The sequence below is a fragment of the Aedes albopictus genome, chromosome 2 (assembly GCF_035046485.1).
Source record: "Aedes albopictus strain Foshan chromosome 2, AalbF5, whole genome shotgun sequence".
Taxonomy (NCBI): Eukaryota; Metazoa; Arthropoda; class Insecta; order Diptera; family Culicidae; genus Aedes; species Aedes albopictus.
The window spans coordinates 290,241,821-290,264,338 of record NC_085137.1 but is presented as its reverse complement, the minus strand read 5'-3'; the positions used below and the strand labels follow the sequence as shown (position 1 = coordinate 290,264,338).

General features: G+C 41.3%; 2 protein-coding genes across 2 annotated transcripts; both read right to left on the bottom strand.

Moving 5' to 3' along the window:
• Positions 1-6,469: 6,469 nt before the first annotated feature.
• On the bottom strand, positions 6,470-22,197 carry LOC109426247 (esterase B1). Its single transcript, XM_029872825.2, has 4 exons — positions 20,727-22,197; positions 20,528-20,667; positions 7,168-7,765; positions 6,470-7,116 (listed from the first exon to the last, which is right to left on the bottom strand). The coding sequence occupies exons 1-4, from the start codon at positions 21,443-21,445 to the stop codon at positions 6,834-6,836; spliced, it is 1,740 nt and encodes a 579-aa protein (XP_029728685.2). The 5' UTR covers positions 21,446-22,197; the 3' UTR covers positions 6,470-6,833.
• Positions 16,110-18,488, bottom strand: LOC134288811 (uncharacterized). The gene is made up of 3 exons (XM_062854696.1): positions 18,210-18,488; positions 16,930-18,038; positions 16,110-16,866 (listed from the first exon to the last, which is right to left on the bottom strand). Exons 1-3 carry the CDS (start codon positions 18,486-18,488, stop codon positions 16,110-16,112), a joined length of 2,145 nt encoding a protein of 714 aa, XP_062710680.1.
• Positions 22,198-22,518: the final 321 nt, after the last annotated feature.

Genomic DNA, 22,518 nt, shown 5'->3' with positions numbered 1-22,518 from the left:
TTGACAACTAGCGTCACCTAGCGGCGTAATCGCCAACTTATTATTAATTCACTAGATAGCTCTTGATTTCCTGAAGAACTTTGCCGAAGGCGACACTTTTCTATCTGCGCTGGATCGCGAGCTAGAGGCAAAATCACCACCTAACAGCGAAATCACCAACTAAATGTTACATCACAAGATTGTTCTTGACTTCCTGAAGAACTTTGCCGAAGACGACTCTCTTCTATCTGCTCTGATCGCGAGCTAAAGAAGTTTAAGATTTTACTTAACAACTAGCGCCACCTAGCAACGAAATCACCAGATAGGATTTTACTTCCCGAAAAACTCTGACGAATACGGCACTTTTCTATCTGATCTGGATCGCGAGCTAGAGAAGTTTGAAACTTTACTTGACAACTAGCGTCACCTAGCGGCGAAATTACAAACTTAATGTTAAGTCATTAGATAGCTCTTGACTTCCTGAAGAACTTAGCCGAAGACGATACTTTTCTATTTGCTCTGGATCGCGAGCTAAAGAAGTTTGACATTTTACTTAACAACTAGTGGCACCTAGTGGCGAAATCACCAACTATATGTTGAACCACCAGATAGGTTTTTACTTCCTGAAAAACTCTGACGAAGACGGCACTTTTCTATCTGATCTGGATCGCGAGCTAGAGAAGTTTGAAACTTTACTTGACAACTAGCACCACCTAGCGGCGAAATCACAAACTAATTGGTTAGCCACCAGATTGTTCTTGACCTACTGAACAACTTTGCCGAAGACAGCATTGTTCCAAATCAAGTAGATCTTGAGATATCGCAAGCGATAACTTATGAGTACTTCTACTGGCGAGTGAACATAAGCAACCACTTCTACATAGCACCTCTATCGGCCAAATTGCCAACTAATTGGATGTTAGTTCGCATTGTGTGGTAGATCTATTCTAGTACTACAACTTTGCCAAAGAAAGTATGGTGCAATCTTGTAATACTCCTGATATATTCGCTCACACCCCCAATTAGGCGAAATCCCATAAGCTCTGGGATTCCCACAACACGGATTTCTACTGCACCCCCGAACTAACCGTGTAGTAGGAGTCTAGACTGTATTGCGTTCGTCACTGGATAGCCCGTGGTCCACCCAACAAATTTGTCGAAGACACTACCTACTTAAATTATCACGTTATTGAGATACACACATATACGTTTGTACTTTTGCATTCAGTTTGTATGCACACTAGCGCCGCCTATCGGTTGAATTCCTATTTACTTGATTGGTCACTGAATAGCCCGTAGCCCAGCCAACAACTTTTTCGAGAACACCACACAGTTAAATTATCACGTTATTGAGATATACGCATATACGTTAATACTATTGCATGTAGTTTGTATGCACACTAGCGCCGCCCAGCGATGGATTTGCCAATGATTTAGTTCATCACTGGACAGCTCTTGACCACGCCAACAACTTTGCCGAAGATACCAAGTTTTTATAAAGCAATATCGCAAGAATATTTACAATCCTAACTATCTCATTTTTATCAGGTACTTGCGTCAGATGGCTGTTATCACCCTCTTCAACACGCAAAACGTGCAGTGATGCCAATTAAAGAAGTTAGAAATCATGCGAATAAAATGTCCATTGTTTCGAAATTTAATAACGCCCTTATCTTAAGTGCAACTAAAAAGTTGTCTTCTAACAAAATGTTCCCTAATATATGCACTAAATCTTCAGGGGGGAGCGAATTTTTAGAGTTGCTTTAATGTGCCTTTTTCTTCAAAAGTTTGAAAAGTTGGATTTCCCCATACTGAAAAATTAAAATTCCCATATAAAACTTCAAGTCGATTGCGGACTAGCTTACCGATTTTTTAGAATTTTTAAATTTTGCAGGGCTTCATTTGGGTCCATTTGCAACCATTTGTGACTATTCGGGATTGTGTATTCGCAATTTTGCAAAAATCGACACGGCCTAACGAGACATTGACCATGCTCGAGGTGGACCTGCAAGCCGTGGCTTGCTGGGTCGGTTATATTTGGCTTTATATGGAGAAGAGGGTGGGTTTGGTTTATTAAGTTCTGTCGGGTTGTTCAGTTCCTTCCTGGTCAGTCATAGAGTTTTCAGTTTATGTCAGTTCCTTGAGAATGTCCGTTGCATACGCGCCAACTTGTGACGTAGTTGGGGGGGGGCAAGGCCTCTCAAAATCAATGAAATTCGGATAATATCGACGCAGTTCATCTAGTTTAGTCATATTAATGTGAAAACTAGTGCATTGTGCTGAAAAAAAAGTTGAATATTGTCTAATTTTGGAGCGCTTGCAAACCCCCCCCCCCCTTAACTATGTCACAAGTTGGCGCCTATTATGGGCCGTTGTGTTGGCTGGGCCGTCATCGTAGTTGTTGGTTTTAGGATAGCTTAATATCTAGGCTGTGGGTCCTCCAAATTTGGAACCCACAAGAGGATTTGGTGATTGAGTTGGATAGGTTGCTTGAAGGCTAAATTTGGTTATTATAAGGCGTTGATGGGAGATTAAAAAAAACAGTCTTATAACAGAGTTTTAATATCCATCCAAAAACGTCGATGTTTTTATACAAATTGTGACACATTTGGTATAAAAATCTTCAAAAACTCACACAATTTATTTACGTCAAAAATTCTTTCATTGAAACAGAATTGTGGCGTCCTCAGCGGTTGAAGGACGTGGTTACAATAGTTATCAACTATCCCCAGATTACGATAATAAAACTTGCGGTGTAACAGCTTTCAGAGGAAAGGCTAAAAAAACGGTTTTCCATATAACAATTAAACAGCAAATATGTTAGTTGGACATTCTATTTTTCTCACTTAGATTAGTAGATGTTTTTTGGGGTGTGAAAATTCATGGATTTTATAGCACTTGTATTGAATGTTGCTTATAGGGAGACCTTGTATGCAACAAATGCAATATCATCAGGGCGCTTTTTATAAGCACGCTGATTAGTGCCGTTGGTCCTATCGGTGAGGGACATTAAGCCGGCTTATTTCGCCAAATGACATTGCACAGTGGAAAAAAAAAAAAAACAGTGCAAACCTACACTAAATTCTGTATCTCACGAACGCATCCAGTTTTTCTAATGAACAAAACGGTTTTAGGCGTAAAATTGTCTGGAGAATCGAATGAAAGTGGTTAAACAGACCGCACGGATCGTTATCCTGCTCATTTTGCCCTAATTCCCCAGTTTTTATTTACTTTTATATGAAACTAGCTCTATAAAACTTATAAAACATGAATCTTGTGAGTTTTAGATATTCAATTTCATACAAAACTCAAATATGTGTGGGGAATTATGGTAAAATGAGCATGATTACATTCGCGCGGTCACTGCAACCACTTCTAATCGATTCTAAGTATCATCATCCTCCAAATAGACGCTTCTTGACAAACCACTAATAAGTTTCTTGTGAGTTACAGGGGATGGCCAAAATGTTTGGGATAGTCAACTTTTTTTTTCTCTCACAAAAAAGTTCAACATGCAACAACTTTTCATAGGGCGCATCAAAAAATCTGAAATTTTGACTGTCAACCTATTATATGTGCATCATTGGTACAAATTTGGGCTCGATTGATTAATATTTCGCAGAGTTAGAACCGTTTGGGTAAAACACTATTTTTAGACAACTCATTTTTGAGCTGTCATATCTCGGAAACCAGTGATCCGAATTGAATGAAATTTTGAACGTACACTAACAATATGTAAATGCTTCACAAACTATTAAAACATAGGTACTTTTTAAACGTTGAAAAAAGTTATCATGGATTGACACTTTTTGGATTTTTCTCGAAAAAATGTATTTTTTTACGTCAATGTCAATAAATTTTAGTGTAGATATCCAAAGATTTTCACTTCTGTTCTCAAGTTATCTCTAATCAGATATATAAGAACCTATTTAGATTGAAGGAAGAACACATTTAATAATTTTTGTGTGGTACATATTGTAAATTTGACTTATTTTCCTCTATATGGGTAAAAATTTCAAACCGGTATAACTTAACTCGCCGTGAGAAAATATTACATTTTATAACGTCGTAATAAGTATCAATATATTGTTGATAAACGTTAAAAAAATCATTCAATTCGGTTCACTGGTTTCCGAGATATGACAGTTCAAAAATTAGTTGTCGAAAAAATAGTGTTTTACCCGAACGGTTCTAACTTCGCGAAAAATTAATCAATCGAGCCAAAATTTGTACCAATGATGCACATATAATAGGTTGACAAACAGTCAAAATTTGAGATTTTTTGATGCACTCTATGAAATGTTCCAGCATGTTGAATTTTTTGCGGGAGAAAAAAAGTTGCCTATCCCAAACATTTTGGCCATGCCCTGTATATAGCTAATTTCATACAAAACTCAATATATGTGGGGAATTAGGGTCCTCCTCTTCTCCTCTTCTTGGCGTAACGTCCTCACTGGGACAAAGCCTGCTTCTCAGCTTAGTGTTCTATGAGCACTTCCACAGTTATTAACTGAGAGCTTCCACTGCCAATGACCATTTTGCATGTGTATATCGTGTGGCAGGCACGAAGATACTCTATGCCCAAGGAAGTCAAGGAAATTTTCCTTTACGAAAAGATCCTGGACCGACCGGGAATCGAACCCGTCACCCTCAGCATGGTCATGCTGAATACCCGTGCGTTTACCGCCTCGGCTATAGGGGCCCTAATAAAATGAATTAGGGTAAAATGAGCATAACCACATTCGCGCGGTCACTGTCATCACTTCTAATCGATTCCTTGTATCATAGATTCCACTCAAGAAACCCTTTATAACATACCCCATTATGTTTCTTGTGAGTTATATGGCTAATTTCATACAAAACTCAATATATGTGGGGAATGAGGGTAAAATTAGCATAATTACATTCGCGCGGTCACTGCAATCACTTCCAATCGATTCCTTGTATCATAATCCACTAAAGAAACCCATCATAGCATACGACCCTTCAGTTCCTTGTGAGCTATATAGCTAATTTCATACATAACTCAATATATATGGGGAATGAGGGCAAAAAAAGCATAATAACTTTCGCGCGGTTACTGCAATCACTTCGAATCGATTCCTTGTATAATAATCCTCCAAATAAATGCTTCCTAACATACCACTCATATGTTTCTTGTGAGCTATAGAGCTAATTTCATACAAAACTCAATATATGTGGAGAATTAGGGTAAAATGACCATAACTACATTCTGCAATCACTTCTAATCGATTCCTCGTATTATATAATCCACTGAAGAAACCCTTTATAACATACCCCATTAAGTTTCTTGTGAGTTATATAGCTAATTTCATACAAAACTCAATATATGTAAGAAATTAGGGCAAAATGAGCATAATTACATTCGCGCGGTCACTGCAACCACTTCTAATTGATTCCTAGTATCATAATCCTCCAAATAGACGCTTCTTGACTTACCACGCATAAGTTTCATACAAAACTCAATATATGTGGGGAATAAGGGTAAAATAAACATAAATACATTCATGCGGTCACTGCAATCACTTCTAATCGATTCTCTACATCTTAATCCTTTAGAAAAGTCCTACAAAGCAAACCGCATTCATGTTTCATAAGTTTTATAGAGCTAGTTTCATATAAAAGTAAATAAAAACTGGGGAATTAGGGCAAAATGAGCAGGATAACGATCCGTGCGGTCTGTTTAACCACTTTCATTCGATTCTCCAGACAATTTTACGCCTAAAACCGTTTTGTTCATTAGAAAAACTGGATGCGTTCGTGAGATACAGAATTTAGTGTAGGTTTGCACTGTTGCAATGCATTGGTTTAAGTTAAGATCCCAGTACACAGGGCCAAATTCAAATATTTGTCATAAAAGATGCCAATGTTTGACACGATAGAATGTTCACTAGTGTCAAACAGATGTTGTTTCTTGAGTCCTTTACTTGTCAATTTTTTACCTTTCTTCTTCTTCTTCTTCTTTATGGCCTGAACTTGGCCTGCCTCTCCTGCCTCTCTTCAACTTAGTGTTCTTAGAGCACTTCCACAGTTATTAATTGAAGGGCTTTTCTTTGCCTGCCATTGCATGAATTTGAACATTGTGTGGCAAGCACAATGATACACAAATATTTGACCCTGTGTGCTTATAACCTTATATTCCCAATTAAACTTTATTGAATACAATGTTTCTACTTTACAAGAAATAAATAATTCAAAGGTATGGTTCAAACGTCAACGATTTTTCCAACTTTTCTGGATGCAGATATAGGATAAAGGAAATAAAGGGTCTTTCTTAGATCAATGGTGATCATTGATCTTTAGATTTATTCGATACATGGAGGGAAATGCTTCCTTCGGTCGGCAGGACCGCTACATCCGTGGGGGCTCGTCCGGGATGAAAATACAGCCGATTCATTACGGTCTTTTTTTACTTTTTTTTTTAATTTTAATTTTTATTATTTTTATATCTTTTTCCTTGGCAGATTTCATTTCACAGATGATGGACTATAATCCGGCAACATTGATGCCAGAATCAATATCAGTTGGCTTAAAACATTATGAAACCAAGCGAACAAGACAGTGCCACAACATCTGATTAGTGCCCGATGTTCCAAGAAAGCTGCAGTTGGCAGTTAGTTCCTGGGAGTACAACTTATGGCTTAAAAGTAATGATGTGTTCAAAACTGAGAACTAGACAATATATCCGAGGAAGGCTTTTTGATACCTTTATTATCACGCATTCCACTGTTACATATGAACTCTTATGGACACTGACAATGAAGCATTTGCACTTTATTAATTTGTTTATTCGAGAAAACTCTGGTTTAGTTTAGTAGTTCTCATATTTATCATCACAAGAAATCTTTCTTATACTTTATTATACACTGCCGCCAAAACGCTAATCTTTGTCGACAATGATTTTGCATCATCCTCGTTTTGACGTCAATGTTCAGATAATCTAGTTGGAACAGATTTTGACTTCCAGCGTAAGACTGGACTGGTAACCATTCCACCGCCTTGGCATCTCCCAATGAAGGCTCTCCGTTTTTGGCAAAGCTAGACCACAATTGTATGAATGTTTGTTTCACTTTTTCTTCATCTGATTGAGCTGGCAAACGAGGCAGAAACGCCGGTCTGAAAAATAATTGGTCAATGAGGAAACTCAACAAACCTTCAAATACTCACTTGAAAATGTAGAACATGTCGTCACCATGCCAAGTTCCTCCGATATTCGTTGTCCCTAGAACGCGCTCCATACAACCATACTGCCCGTCGAACGTGAAACGATAGTTGTAGTGCTTAACTCTAGGTTGATACCTTGAAATCCACTCAGTGGAAACCATTTGATGAGCAACGAAATCCGTGTCTGTGAACAGATTACTCAACTCCTTCAAACTGTTCCGGTCAATGGGTTTGCTTCCGAAATAAAGCCTTTTGGCATCGGCAGCCAGTTGGGCTCGATCCGGAATGTCTGCATCCCTCACAATGGATGAGATCATGGTATGTTCCTGTTTGGCATTGATGGCTTTCAACTTATCCAACAGAAGATGCATGCTCAGACCGCCCTCAGTGTCACAGCATCCGGTGATTATTGGCATGTTGAAGGAGTCTACTCGTTTGAGAATTGTCTCCGGTGTTTCCGCGATGACACCATCTTTAGTCTCTACAGGTTCGACGCATGCTCGGAAGTAAAATTTGTAGGGATCCAGTGGGCTATCGTGCTCGGTGAACGCTTTTGTCTGTAACTTCACCAACGTACGAGCGGAAGATCGCAGCAAAATATCTGGAAAATAGAAGATATATATATATATAAGAGTGTTTGTTGCATGTTCATGGAGCAGATCTGGTGTGATGGTTAAAGCACGTGACCATCACGCCGAGGACCTGGGATCGAATTCCACTCCTGACAAACTCCCAAAATGTGGTCAGCCCCACGCTCGCACTCAACTGTTTTGCAGACATCAAGAACTGATGCCTACGTGAAACCAGATCTGGCTGCTGAAAGCAAGAGTATCACTACCCTTCAGACCCTATCAGCTGCACCAGAAGGTTGCTGACAGTAGGGTCTCCACCTGCCCCGGCCCTTACCGGAGACTCTTTTCCAACCGCGTGCTCGGATCCAACCCAGTAGTCCGACGCCACGACCCGGCGTAGGGTACTGCGCTAAGTACTAAATGCTACCGAAGGAACCTGGAAAGTACTTACAAGCTTATGTGCCTGAGGGTTGCGACCGCGAACCGTACCGTGTCACAAACGCGCTCTGCATCATCACTGGTATGGTGCCTATCGGCATCCTTATCAGTGAGGACATGGAGTGCTTCGAAATACGCGGCACAAGAGGCATACGCAGGACTACCAGGATGTCCTGTATGGTCAAATGGAAGAAAGGGATTCCCGGTAAGGGCCGGGGCAGGTGCAGACCCTGCTGTCTGCAACCATTGGGTGCATCTAATAGGGTCTGAAGGGTAGTGATACCCTTCCTTTGCGGGCTAAGCAGTTTCTTTGTCTGCTAAGCAGCTGTACGCGGGCGGGGTTGACCCTGTCCGCCTTCCGAGGACAAAGGGAGTAGTGAGGACCAGTCGGGAAACAGGCCAAGCGCCAGCATGCTACCGTGATGGACTCTCCAATGCGAGTCATCGATGTTCGTTGCTGCAGGCTACGCAGCTAAGCTTGAGGGTGCGATGTGCACTAGCCCCTCTCTGAGAAATACCTCCGTAGTGGTTCCGGAGAGACGTAGGGTTTGGCGACCATAGGAATGTGTTTAGTGGGTACGAGGAGAGAGTAGTCCTAGCTTTTACTATTGTAGTAGAAGACGGCCTCAGCTTCACACTACCCTATCCTTGTTATTAGGGTGTCTGTTTGCAGATTATCCCCCTATGGTCCCCCCATGGCTGTAAAGGGTTCGACCGCAGGGCAGCGGTATGACCTAAGAAGCTGACTCCGAACCCCTGGACAACTTCTTGTACCGCATCTGAATTAGCCATTCTCCGAGTCCACGCGCCATCTCCTCTGTAGCTCCCAGACGATGTGGGTGACAGCCGTTGAAACGACATTCCAGCCAAACTCATCCCTACACTTCGTCATGGTCGCATTTTTTCCGAAGTTAAGTTCGCAGATTGTGAACAATCCTCGGTACCCATTACGTAATTTATTTTTAGTCCATTTCGGTGTAACACGCTAAATATAATTTACACGTAAAAAAATACACGGTAATGAATATTATTGGGTACCAGACTGGACACACAAAATTTAATGGTTTTCTTTGGTACATCGAGGTCTTGAAATTAGTCTATGGGGACACTTTCAAGGTGGTGGAGTACTTCATCTACATTGGAATTTCATGACGGGAGACAACAACGTCAACCGTGAAGTACAAAGGTGCATTAAGGACAAACGTTTTGACATCCCGCTTCAACAGTGCATAAGAACTTTAGACGCACAAATCTCAAGAAGCAAGCTTCAAACAACAATGCATGTTATTATTCTGTTCTTGCTCACCTGCAATAAGCTTAAAATGAGAAGCTCAGCTGCGCTGGTTTTGTTTACGAAGAGATTTGTGCCCTCAAAATCGTGAGTAGGTGCCGAAGTCGGCCATTTTGGGATTCTAACAAGTCTGTCATTAATGCACTGTGCTATCAGTGGAAGTCGGGTCTAATATGGGCTCCACAAGAAACTGCGGTCGAATAATATTCGCCCACGCACCAAATGTATCACGTTCTTTCTTCATCTTGGCGTATAAGTGTCATTGGGGTGATTTGTATTACCTGTTGACTTAGTGTAAATAAATAAAAAAGTGATGTCCCTACTGGGACAAAGTTTGCTCTTCATCTTAGTCTTCTATTAGCATTTCCACAGGTATTACTGAGGGTTTCCTCTAAAAATTACCAATTTGCATTTGTATATCGTGTGGCAGGCACAATGATACTGTATGCTCAAGAAAGTCAAGGAAATTTCTTTTTTGAAAAGTTTCTGGACCGACCGGGAATCAAAGCCAACCCCCTCTCAGCACGGTCATGCTGAATACTAACGCCTTAACAGCTAGCTGTGACTATATGGTTTACCCAAGTAACATTTTAAGTTTTGTTCGGCTCAATAAGAGATATTCATAACCTCTTATTACCTCTTGATAACCTCTTTAAGATCATCTTCCGGATAAAAGGACCACTCTCGAAGAGGTTTTGCAAACCACTTTAAGAGTAACAATAAAACTGTTTTAAAACCTAGTTGAAAAGTTTTCCATTCTCGGAAAGAGGTTAATCGTTGTTTTTTGTTTCAAAAAAACTATGACAGTTTAAGATGCAGAGATGCTTCTTTGATGGAACGTAAGGTTCAGGAGGATATATTATTCGTAAGTAGAAAGCGACCATTTTAAGTAATATTTTAGTAGTTATAGCAATAGTGTTGGTAGTCTTATACGCATTCAATTTTACCGTAAATATTGGGGTTGCAGAAACATAAAATTAATGCGCTTCCAAAATGGTAAATATTATCATCTTGAAATGAAAGAAATCAATTTGTTAATTTAATAACGAATCACAAGAAAACCCAGCTTAAAGAGTTTTTTATGTAAGCATGCTAGAGAAATGGCGGCAAACTATCAATTCATTGCTTATTTGAGCAAAATTAAGTATTTTCTATTCACGTCAACTAATTCTTCTATATGGCAACGACCATAATTAGCGTAAATAAAACTAATGCAAATTTATTTTTATGATGACCGCAATAAACCTAGCAGTGTCGCAATTTTCCATCAACAGATGTCGTTACCAATCGAACGGATTGTCATCTGGTGAGAGTTTGAATAGTTTTATTGTGGTAATAATGAATGCCAGAAGGTTTATATATCGGAGAGTTTTGTTTACCGTAAAACGGGGTAACTTTGATAGTTTTTCAGCGAATTTTCTCAATATTTTTCCATGTAACAGTATTTCCCCTAGTTTTATACTTAAAAAAAAGTACTGGGGTTTCAGTAATCAATTGCATTTGAAAGATTTCATAATCAGAAATATTTTAGGTGACTGTTAGTTTTTCATATGAGCGAGAATCAGATTTTCACTTTGGGATAACTTTGATAATGCCATGAAAAACACATCAAATCTTGAAAAATAATCACAGATTGAAATCTTAGGAGTATGAACATGATGAGAGAAGCCTTGTGGAATATATCAGATAGATTTTTTGTACAAAAACATCAATTTTTACTAAATTTTACGTATAAAAATGAATTTGCGAAGTACTGAGTGAAAAATACAGTGAATTTAGCAAGCAAAATCATTATCTTTGTGAAAATATATGATTAATGGTACAACAACATATGATTATATGACATTCATGATGAGTTTTCTCTTTTTTGGGTAGTTTTTGAATGTTTTATTAAAAAAATTTGAACAGCACAGATTTATCTACATGAAATTACAATGGCATTGCATACTTTTAGGCGTTTATCGATGAATGGAGATTTTTGTCCCAATTTACAAAATTGCTTCCATTTCATAAAAACACACTTCGCTTAGAGATTGAAGGCTAGATTTGGAATCTACTATGATGATTCTATCGAGAATAAGAGTCTATTCATTGAAAAATTATTGGAAACGAAGTCGTATAGCAGATTGTTTGAAGAGGTTGACAAATGACAAAAATATCAACAATTTTTAAATGTTGTCCAAAAAATTGCATATACTCTGGGTTTTAATGAAAATACGTGTAAGATGAACTTTCATTTGTATAATATTGATCTACGTTAGCATTTTTCTTAACTGGTTGAAGGAATCGTAGTTATAAGATAAACTATACGATGCCTGTCGCACTATCAAAGTTACCCGCATTATCTAAGATACCTCGTGTGGTCAAAAAACTATTTTCGGACAATCCGCGTAGCAAAACTCGTATTTAGCAGTGAGTTAGCTCGAAGCTGAAATAATGTTTATTTGTAAGTAGGGTTAATAACAGGGTTTACAATTCGTTTAGCTTACATTTTGTCGGCAATAGTGTATTCAACTAACCACAGAACTACCTCATACGAATTCATTGAATATAATTGAAAATTAGAAATTCACAGTAGTAATTTAGAAATTAAACAATTCAATTTAATAGAGAAATTTACCGTAGCTTATATAAATGCAAATCACTACGCATCCAGTCTAATTCTGACAACCTCCGTATTGCTACCTATGCATGTACATTTCCTCAAACCGATGACAGACAACGTTCAGACAATTGTGACGTTGGAGCATGTTGCTGAATTGAGGGGTACACTAGGCTGCATCTTTTCGGAACATCCTCCCCCGCATGACGACTGAAGTTCCGCTTCAGCGTCATCAGCCTTTTCAAGATCTAGCACAGCTAGTTTCGCCATAGCACGTTGCAGGACTCCTCCACTTGTTTGCACATCCGCTTTCCTTGCCACTCCATCTTGCCCTGTATACACACGGACGACACGCCCCCTTGTCCAGTGGTTTCGAAGCTTCTCATCTGCAATTATCACTAGTTCACCTGCCTTAATCGGTCGTACATCTTGGAACCATTTTGACCGTCGTGTGATGGTCGGTAGATACTCCAACAACCAACGTTTCCAGAAGTGATCCAGAACCATCTGTAACGTAGACCAGCTGTCTTTCAAAGCAGCTTTCTCGCAAATTGGGTCTTTGACAGGTTGCTTAACTCCCTTTGAGCTCATCATAAGGAAGTGATTCGGGGTCAAGCATTCTTCCGAATCAGTTGTAAGCGGTACAAATGTGAGTGGGCGAGAGTTTATCATAGATTCGGCCTCCGCTAACATGGTCCAGAAGGATTCCTCGTCGAGTTTCCGCAATGTAGGTACGCTGCCGAGTGCTACCTTCACCGAGCGCACCATTCTCTCCCAGCAGCCTCCCATGTGGGGAGCTGCGGGAGGGTTGAACCTCCATTGTGTATGGCTATTCGTGAAGGTACTACTCAACTCATTGTTCAAGTTCCTTATCTCTTCTGCCAGCTCTCTACCAGCTCCAACGAAGTTTGTCCCGTTGTCTGTGAAAACTTCTAATGGTGCACCTCTCCGGGCAATGAATCGGCGAATAGCCTTTTTACAGGAATCCGTAGACAACGTGGCAGCGATTTCCAAGTGAATGGCTCTAATCGTTAAACACGTGAAAAGAGCCACCCAGCGTTTCACTGAAGCTCTTCCTATTTTCACCAGATACGGCCCAAAATAGTCTATTCCTACATAGGAAAAGGGGCGGACGAACGGAGTAAGCCTTTCCGGTGGAAGTGATGCCATCTGCGGTACTGTTGGTACTGCCTTATATACGCGGCACCAGCTGCAGTTTTTCTTCACGAAGCTCAACCGCCCTCTCAACTTCGAGATGTGGAATTTTTGTTTTATCTCGTTAATGACTGTTTCGTCATTTGCGTGTTTGTAGTCGCGGTGATACCAATCAACAACGAGGCGGGTGATATAGCTGTCCTTCGGAAGGATAATTGGAAATCGAGTATCGAAGGGCAAGAACTCGGCTGCAGAAAGGCGACTGTTCATGCGAATTATTCCATGCTCGTCCATTATTGGTGATAGTTTGTACAACAAACTGTTCTTCTCTACATTCTTTTGTTGATTTCGTTGGCCCTCTCTTTTTGATTTCAAAATGTTGACCTCATCGGGATACGCTTCATGTTGCACCAACCGCCAAAGCACTCGTTCCGCTTCCAGTAAATCTTCCTTCGTGAGATTCACCGTTGATCCCAGCGTCTTCCATTCCGGATGAACTCGATTGACGAACCGTAACACATACGCAACGCATCTGTGGAGTCGCTCCCATTTTGAGAAACGCTCAACTAGCACGAGTGGTTGCCCGAGGGAATGCTTCCCAACATACGCCGGACGAACTTCTTCATCCGTTTCAGTTATGCGAGTCTCCTGATCTCCTGGCCAAAGTTCTTCTGGTTCGTACAGAAACTGAGGAGCTCGATACCAGCGGCTGTCAGCGGTGAACGAAGGCCCCTTGCCCCATTTGGTGGCCTCATCGGCAACGTTTAAGTGGGTTGGAATCCACCTCCATTCCTCGGGTGTGGATAGGTTGAGAATTTCGTTGACCCTTAGCGCAACAAATTGTCTATATCGTCGAAGATCCGATGTGATCCACGAATGTACAGTAGATGAGTCACACCAAAAATGGGTTTGATGTATCTTCAACGAATGTCCGTCTACGATTGTTTTCCGTAAACGAGCTCCTAGAACCGCTGCAAGCAGTTCGGCACGTGGCGTTGATAGTGGTTGGAGTGGCACCACCTTTGTTTTAGAAGATACCAAGGCGCAACGAACAGTTCCACGATCGACGATTCTAAAGTATGCAACTGCAGCGTAGGCTTCTGAACTTGCGTCGACGAATATGTGAAGCTGGAGCGTGTCGTAGCTGGATGGGTGATAGCCGGGAAAATAACAGCGCGGTACTTCAATCTCGTCCATTCCTCTCAGTCGAATAAGCCATTGCTGCCAACGAGTGAAGAGATTTGTTGGAATCTTTTCATCCCAGCCTATCTTGATTCTCCACATTTCTTGGATCATTATCTTTCCATGAACTACGAACGTCGAAACGAGTCCCAGTGAATCATAAATACTCATGACTATTCTGAGTATTTGCCGTTTCGTTGGAACAACGTCACCAGCCAAGATGTCTTTCAAATCGTCACGGAAGTTTAACGCAAATGAGAAGTTGTCCTCTGTCGGTCGCCAAATCATCCCTAGCAATCGTTCACCGTCACTCTCCTGGCCTGGAGTAAAGTGCTTCACTACTGCGGGATTATCTTCTCCTATTGTTCTCACAAATTCCTCTTTGTTGGATATCCAGTTCCGAATATGAAAGCCGGCTTGACCGTGGACGTCCATGACTTGGGCGGCCAATTCTACTGCTTCGTCTATGGTATCGACACTATCTAAATAGTCGTCTACGTAGTGACGCCGTATTATCGCAAGTGTAGCTCTAGGATATTGGTGTTCGAATTCCATAGCATTCATGTTTTTAACAAATTGTGCCTGCGTTGGCGAACATGAAGCTCCAAATATCGCCACATCCATTACCATCGTGTCCAATGGTAAATCAGCAGAGTTCCGCCAAAGGTATAGTAAAGCACTACGATCCTCCTCGCACACAAGAAGTTGGTGGAACATTTCTTTCACATCTGCTGTGATGGCTACCTCTCGTTCGCGATACGGATACAACACATGTAGCAGAGGTGTTAGCAGGTCAGGACCTTTCATCAGCATCGTGTTGAGTGTTATTCCGTCGACCGTGGCCGCTGCATCCCACACGAGTCGTACTTTGTTGGGTTTTTTGGGATTCAGCACAACCCCCAACGGAAGAAACCAGGTTCGCCTCGGATCAAATCGTTGCAGTTCTTCAGCCGTAGCTTTATGGGAATACCCTTTCTCCTGATATTCCACAATCTGTTTTCGAACATTGTTATACAAGTCAGGGTTATTGCGCAGTCTCCGTTCCAGACACTCCATCCGCTTAATCGCCATCCGCTTACTGTCCGGAAACTCGAAGTCATCGTACTTCCACAAGAGAGCCGTTTTGAAACGCCCGCTGGGTGTTCGCACCGTTGACTCATTGAGAATCGACATTGCTCGTTGCTCGTCCGATCCTTTCACTTCGGGAACAACTGCGACACCCAAGCTTTCCAATTCAAAGAAGTTACGAACGTAATTGTGCAAATTTTGATCTTCCTGCTTGTTGCAGATGTACATCTGCAGATGCGGGTGATTGATCTCTGGTCCTCGTCGGCTTCCGTAGACAACCCAGCCTAAACGAGTCTTCGTGGCAATCGGTTCATGTTCACGTCCTTCTCGTAGCTTAAGGCAAGCCAGCAAATGTACGTTGTTGTGGCCAATAAGAATACCAGGAACAGCTGAATCGAAATCCCGAACCGGAAGGTTCTTCAGATGCTGGAACTCCTTTACCAATTCGGCGATCTTCATCGTTTGCTCAGGCAGTCCAAGGTTACGCACTGTGTAGACTTCCGATGCAAGGTACCGCCTATCTTTTCCTTCGCCGGAAATTTCTAACGAAACCATCCGAGAATTGGAATAGTTTTTCTTGATTCCACCAGTCCAGTGGACACAGAGAGATTCAGCGACACCGTCCAATCCGAGTGTATCAGCTATTCTGTTGACTTTGATGAAGGGCCCAATTGAACTTCACTGCTGTTGGTAACTTTTCGACCAGCTCATTGAGGAGAACTGGATTCGAAAGATGATTTTCCAATCCTATGGCCTTCAAATGCCCGCATAAGTTTTGCACAACGAGACCGAAACTTACTAACGTGTCCAACCTTTCACTCTTCGGTGCCGGCGTGTTACGTACTTTGGCGATCAAACTCTGGACGATTTGCTCCGGTCTACCGTACAGGAGTTGTAACGTTGAAACCACTTGCGGCACCGTTGTGGGATGGAGCAAGAAACTACTTACCGCTTCTTTGGCACTTCCCTTCAGACACCTTTGAAGACGAAGCAAGTTTTCGGAGTCTGAGTAGCCACAAGCGTGTGTCGAATGGTTATAACTACTTATAAATAGGGGCCAATCAATCGGATCACCCGCGAATATAGGTAATTCACGATTAACCACTTGTCGGGCCGCTAATTGTTGGGGAGTAGGAGCCAATTGGGGAGGAATAGCGACGTTGTTGACTACAGGGGGAGTCGAGACTGGGAGGTAGGGGTTCAATACTGGATTTTGTATCTGACTAGGCCTAACAGAAACTTCACTAGCAAACGCCCTACTTTCTATGTCAATATCTGAGCGCCCTCCCACGGGAGTGTTGATTCTAGGTTCGTCGAAGCTCCGGTGTTGTAATCGGACATCATGTGAATGCGGTTGAGTACCGCCTAGCAAAGCATCACTTACCGGATTCCCACTGGAATGAATCGAGATGTTACCATATGCAGGGAGCGACTGGTGTTGATAACCACTAATGTACCAGATGTCATCTTGGCGAGGAATTCCTGCAGGCTCTCCGTGGCCCGCTGAATTTGATATCGCGGCAGCAGAATGTAGAACCTGCGGCCGCAGGGTTGTTATATCATCGTTCTCCTTCTGATGAATACGACTCTCTATCGTCGGCGCTTGATGTAGTTCTCGATGCTTTTGACCTTGCCTATACTGCCTATATTCTTGCTCCAGACGCCGTAGACGGTCCAGTTCCTCATCACGCTTCTTTAAAACCTTCTGCTGTTGCTGGACGAAGTTTTCCTGCTCCTGCTTCTGACGTTGCAACCGTTGTTCCAATTTGCTCAATTCACGTTGTTTTTGCAGCACCAATTGCTCCTGTTCTTGTTCTCGCGTTTTCATCTGCTGCTCCAGTTCTCGGTTCTTGAGGAACCCGTCTTCTTTCTGCATCTCGAGCCGGTTAAGCTGATCGATCAAATCCAGCTCCCGCTGCCTCCGTACATCATTTTCTTTTACACGCTCCTTTTCGTGTTCGTTGTTGGTAGTACGAGAACGCCATTGTTCGAAGGATGGACGAGTCTGTAACTTCGGAATCGTGCCCGTTTTGGATTTCGTCACAACCGGATTGTTCAGCAGATCGTCAAGGGGGCCTACCACATCAACGAATGACAGCACCGGTGAAATCCTGGGGCGATTCGTCCCGCCAACAGCTCCAATCGCGCTTTCTGAATCCTCGTCCGCTGTCTCCCCGATCGCAATACTTCCGGTGGTACGCGGAGCCGAAACCAGTTCCTGGCTCTTGTCATTCAGACGTAATGGAACTAGTGGCGTAGGTACATGAGTTTTTACTGGGGTTGATGAAGCGTGGCCTTCGTTGGTAATGATGACATTCGGGTCGAAGTCCTTTTCGTTGACGACTACGGTGGTTCCTGGTAAACGCTCGCCAGCGCCTTCGGTAATTCTGGCGACGTCATCCACCCAGTCCTGAACTCGGTTTTGGCTTCCCTGACGACTATGCTGACAACGATGACTGCTACCCGAATTCGATGTTCCGTCTTGCTCATCTTGTTGCCGAAGCAAATCAAACCTTTTGGCTAAATATTGCTTCTCGCGTTCGAACTTGTCCTTTCTGGCCTTTTCCTACAGTGCAAACTCCTCTTCGTGCATCCGTTCCATCAGTTTCCTCTCCTCTTCAAGGCGTTCTAGTTCCCGGGCAATCCTCGCCTGTCGCATACTAGACGTAGTAGTGCGACTTGTTCTAGAACTAGCTGGTGGCACACACAGTTTACACACAAAGGCTTCTTTTCGAACCGTCGATTGCTTCACATTGGCGCAAGAGAAGTGGTACCAACGGGCACAGCCTCGGCATTGGACCATATACAATTCGTAACTGTTCGGTTTGTCGCAACCACCGCACTCAATTTTATCGCCTCCATCAACATCAATGATCGACGGTTCTAACGAATTGGACGAGTGATTTTCCTCCAGTGAATCCGTCTCAACTTGGAGGTTGGGATTTGCACTCTCCTTCGCCGCGCGGGTTTTCGACCGCGTTTGCCTGATCATCGACTGCCTTGGTGGGTTGGACATCGTTAAAAATCTTCGAGTTTTCTGTGGTCAAAAAACTATTTTCGGACAATCCGCGTAGCAAAACTCGTATTTAGCAGTGAGTTAGCTCGAAGCTGAAATAATGTTTATTTGTAAGTAGGGTTAATAACAGGGTTTACAATTCGTTTAGCTTACATTTTGTCGGCAATAGTGTATTCAACTAACCACAGAACTACCTCATACGAATTCATTGAATATAATTGAAAACTAGAAATACACAGTAGTAATTTAGAAATTAAACAATTCAATTTAATAAGGCAGCCAATTAAACGCCCCATAATAAATTAAAAAGTTTCCATAAATAATTCGAAAATTGCCAATAAATAAATAGGGGTGGAAGCTATAATAAACTATAAAAGTTCCATAAACAAATCAGAAAGCGCATAAATAAATCAAAACTTCCCATAAATAATTGATTTTCGAGCAATAAAAAATGCCAGAATTTCCACAAATAAATCAACAATTGCAATAAAAAACTACATTTTTTCCAACAAAAAATTTCGAACATAGTATATCACAGAACTATAATGATAGAAAGACTGAAAATATGTGTGCAATTTAACAGACAATCGCTTGCTGTCCGAGCTCGCTAACGCTCGTCAGACTTTAAAAAAAGATAACATCTCTGTTCGCATTCTACCGGGCAAATTCTTGGATCTGTGGATTGCCTAGATCCGAATCGACGCAGTTACGGCGCGTCGGATTTCGGAAACTTCGGCGGCCTTCTGCCGCCTCAGTTCCTCAATCCTCTATGCGGCTTCGCCGCATGACTCGGCCGGAAGGTTTACTTTACTCATTGTTTCGTATTTATTGCTAAATTTTCAATTGCTTTTTTCATGTTTTTCAATTGGGAATTTTTAAATTATTTATGGAAAAATCAGATTTATTTATGGAAAATTTAAACATTTTTGGTGGAAAAAATGTAGTTATTTATTGCAATTTTTGAATTATTTGTGGAAATTCCGACATTTTTTATTGCTCGAAAATCAATTATTTATGGGAAATTTTGATTTATTTATGCACTTTTTGATTTGTTTATGGAAATTTAATAGTTTATTATTGCTCCCACCCTTACTTCTTTATTGGCAATTTCTGATTTTGGTATGGAAAAAGATCACTTTTCTATGAGTCGTTTATATTTTAGCCATTTAATAAAGAAATTTACCGTAGCTTATATAAATGCAAATCACTACGCATCCAGTCTAATTCTGACAACCTCCGTATTGCTACCTATGCATGTACATTTCCTCAAACCGATGACAGACAACGTTCAGACAATTGTGACGTTGGAGCATGTTGCTGAATTGAGGGGTACACTAGGCTGCATCTTTTCGGAACACCTCGTTTTACGATACTCTTAAAATCTGGCTTTATGGATATCTTCAAGTATACTATAAAACATTTCATCAATGGTTTTCATAAAAGTAGTCATAAAACTGTAAGTTTTAATTATTGCTGTAATAACACCCTAATAAAAATCAAAGAAAACTAATCAGCAATGGAGTTGTTACTTGGGTTACTATCTGTATTATCAAGATTTTTACCCCGACGCTAAAATATCTCGGGACCCGCGGCTTCATTTCGCTTGCAAAAGAAGAAATCACACTTTTGTGAGTATGTCGGGAGTGGAATTTGATTCCATTTCCTTGGCGTGATAGTCACGAGTTTCAAACATCACTCCAGGTGCACTTCTATTTTCTTTTTGTATAGCTCCATTGGTATCTTCCAAGGACTCTCATTGGTATTGCCAAGAATTTTTCCATAGAAAAATTGAACGTTCAAAATTAAAAACTGTTAACACGAATACATCGAAATTTGTTATTACAGTTTCAGTAACCCTAGATTATTTTTTTTCACAGGGAAAAATAAATGCAAATCATCGATTTATCCATATCCCGGAAATTAATTTGTGTAGTGAGACGCTGAGTTCAAAATGTAGGTTACACTATACAATACTTTATTAAATATAGTACTAATTATTACTATTGCAATTGATTGTTTCAAAGAGAATATCTTCTTACCTAATGCTTCTTTGTCTGAAATTTGTTTGCCGCCCTTCACAACACTTGCCAATTTTCGCGACTTAGCCACTGGATTCTGCTGCAAATACGGCATCGAGAACCCGGTACAGCTTTGACAGATTATTCGATGAAACAGATATCTGCAACATAGAGTGACATCTTCACAAACGTCTCAGTCGCATCGCGCACAGTTAAGTACCTCGAATTTTTGGATAAGTAATGAAGCTGAGCTGCAATACTTCCAGCACTGCAGCCAAACAGAGTCACATTATTCGGATTTCCTCCGAATTGAGCAATGTTTTCCTGCACCCACTGGAATGCTAGACGCTGATCCTTCAACCCCATGTTGCCATAGACCCCCACACTGGGTAGGCATAAAAATCCGAGAGGTCCCAGACGGTAGTTAATAGTGACGACAATAACCCCTGCAGCTACCAAGTCTACAGGATCGTAGAGAAAGCTATCCCCAGATCCATCCTGAAAACCGCCCCCATGGATGAATATCATCACTGGTAGGTTTGGCGCAGATTTTGTACTATCGGGAAGCTCCGGTGTGTACACGTTCAAGTAGAGGCCATCTTCCGACCCCGCCACGGTGTTGAAAAGGAAATTCAACTGGATGCTTTCATTCCGGTGTACTGAGCAATCAATCATCCCTCCGTCATAACGTTGAATTGGCACTGGAGGTTGAAACCGAAGCGGCCCGACCGGTGGTTTGGCATATGGGATGCCCTTGAAGAAGTGATACGGTTCACCGTTCGGCAGCTTGTCAGTTAATCCTCGGAGTTTTCCCAACTTAAGCTGCACTTTAGGTCGCTTGTAGCCAAAGTAATATTTCTGCCACAAGCTTTTCAGATGATATTTAATCATTCCAATCAGAATCACTAGGCGAAGTTTGAAAGTTGCGCGCGAAACCATTTTTCCGACCGTCTGAGACCAGATCACATCACCGAATGGTTAAGATCAGACTCATTTGATCAGCAGCATGTAGCAGCGAGCTTAATTGTGCGAAAAGTCCACCACACCGCGCCGGGCTAATTGCAGTGCGGCCGCATGGTTGACCAAACTGCAAAAGTGGTGCCGAAACCTGTTCGCTCGGTGCGTTAGAACGTCACAGTTGAACTTGTCATCTCCCATAATGTGTGTCATGAACCTCCACTTTCAGGGTATGCCAACGGTAAATGCAAATTTGATTCAAGTTCTTTGGTAGTATCTTACTCCAATGAAGAATGTGCTTATGCTATTCTGAAATGACTGCAAAATTGGCGTAATCACCAAAACATAAAATAAATGTTTACTGTGTTTCAGCTTGTGTGTTATTTTTCTTATTTGGGTGATTCAATCAATACTGATTGAACCATTGGCAACAATTCAAATTCGAGGTTCTTCATCCCCGATCTATGTAGTATGGTGTTAACGTCAGTCATGTGATTATGAACAGCAAACCCTGCCGGGAGTGCTGCTATCGATCGAAAAAGTTGCTAACTACTTATTGATATTATTCACTAAAGTGCAGTTGGCTCACTCAAGACAAGGCGTCAAGCATCGGTAAAAATGCATAGTGCTAACGTTCTTGAACCGGCATAGGATTCTTGTCTTGAAGATGAAGGGTTGTTGAGCAAACGAGTGCTTATAATTTTGTAGATGGCATATCAAAAAAGTCTATCATCTTAAGTTTTAGACAACATTTATTGAAGGATTTTGTTGAGTTATTTTTATGCTTTAATATTTGAAGCATTATCTTTTCTTATTTATTTATTTATTTGTTTTTTTTTTTGCAGGAATGTTGAGGAATGTCCTATGTATTAGTTTCGAATTGAAAAGTGAAGAGATTGAGAAAAAAATTAAGCGCACTAAATTTGGATGAATATGGTTTGGAACTTTTTACAACAGGTATATTCCGTGTGTAAATAATTGAATAAAGTTCAGTGAATTACAGATTGACCCGCATTAAACGCCTTAGGACCTGTTTGTTCATAAACTACGTAGAC

Coding starts and splice junctions, on each gene's coding strand:
- LOC134288811 (XM_062854696.1), bottom strand. CDS start 18,488: ATGTCCAACCCACCAAGGCAGTCGATGATCAGGCAAACGCGGTCGAAA. Junction 18,039..18,209: donor CCAATGTGAAGCAATCGACG/GTTCGAAAAGAA, acceptor TTTGCACTGTAG/GAAAAGGCCAGAAAGGACAA. Junction 16,867..16,929: donor CCTCGCCAAGATGACATCTG/GTACATTAGTGG, acceptor GATTCATTCCAG/TGGGAATCCGGTAAGTGATG.
- LOC109426247 (XM_029872825.2), bottom strand. CDS start 21,445: ATGGTTTCGCGCGCAACTTTCAAACTTCGCCTAGTGATTCTGATTGGA. Junction 20,668..20,726: donor TACTTATCCAAAAATTCGAG/GTACTTAACTGT, acceptor TCTATGTTGCAG/ATATCTGTTTCATCGAATAA. Junction 7,766..20,527: donor TTCAGACAAAGAAGCATTAG/GTAAGAAGATAT, acceptor TCTATTTTCCAG/ATATTTTGCTGCGATCTTCC.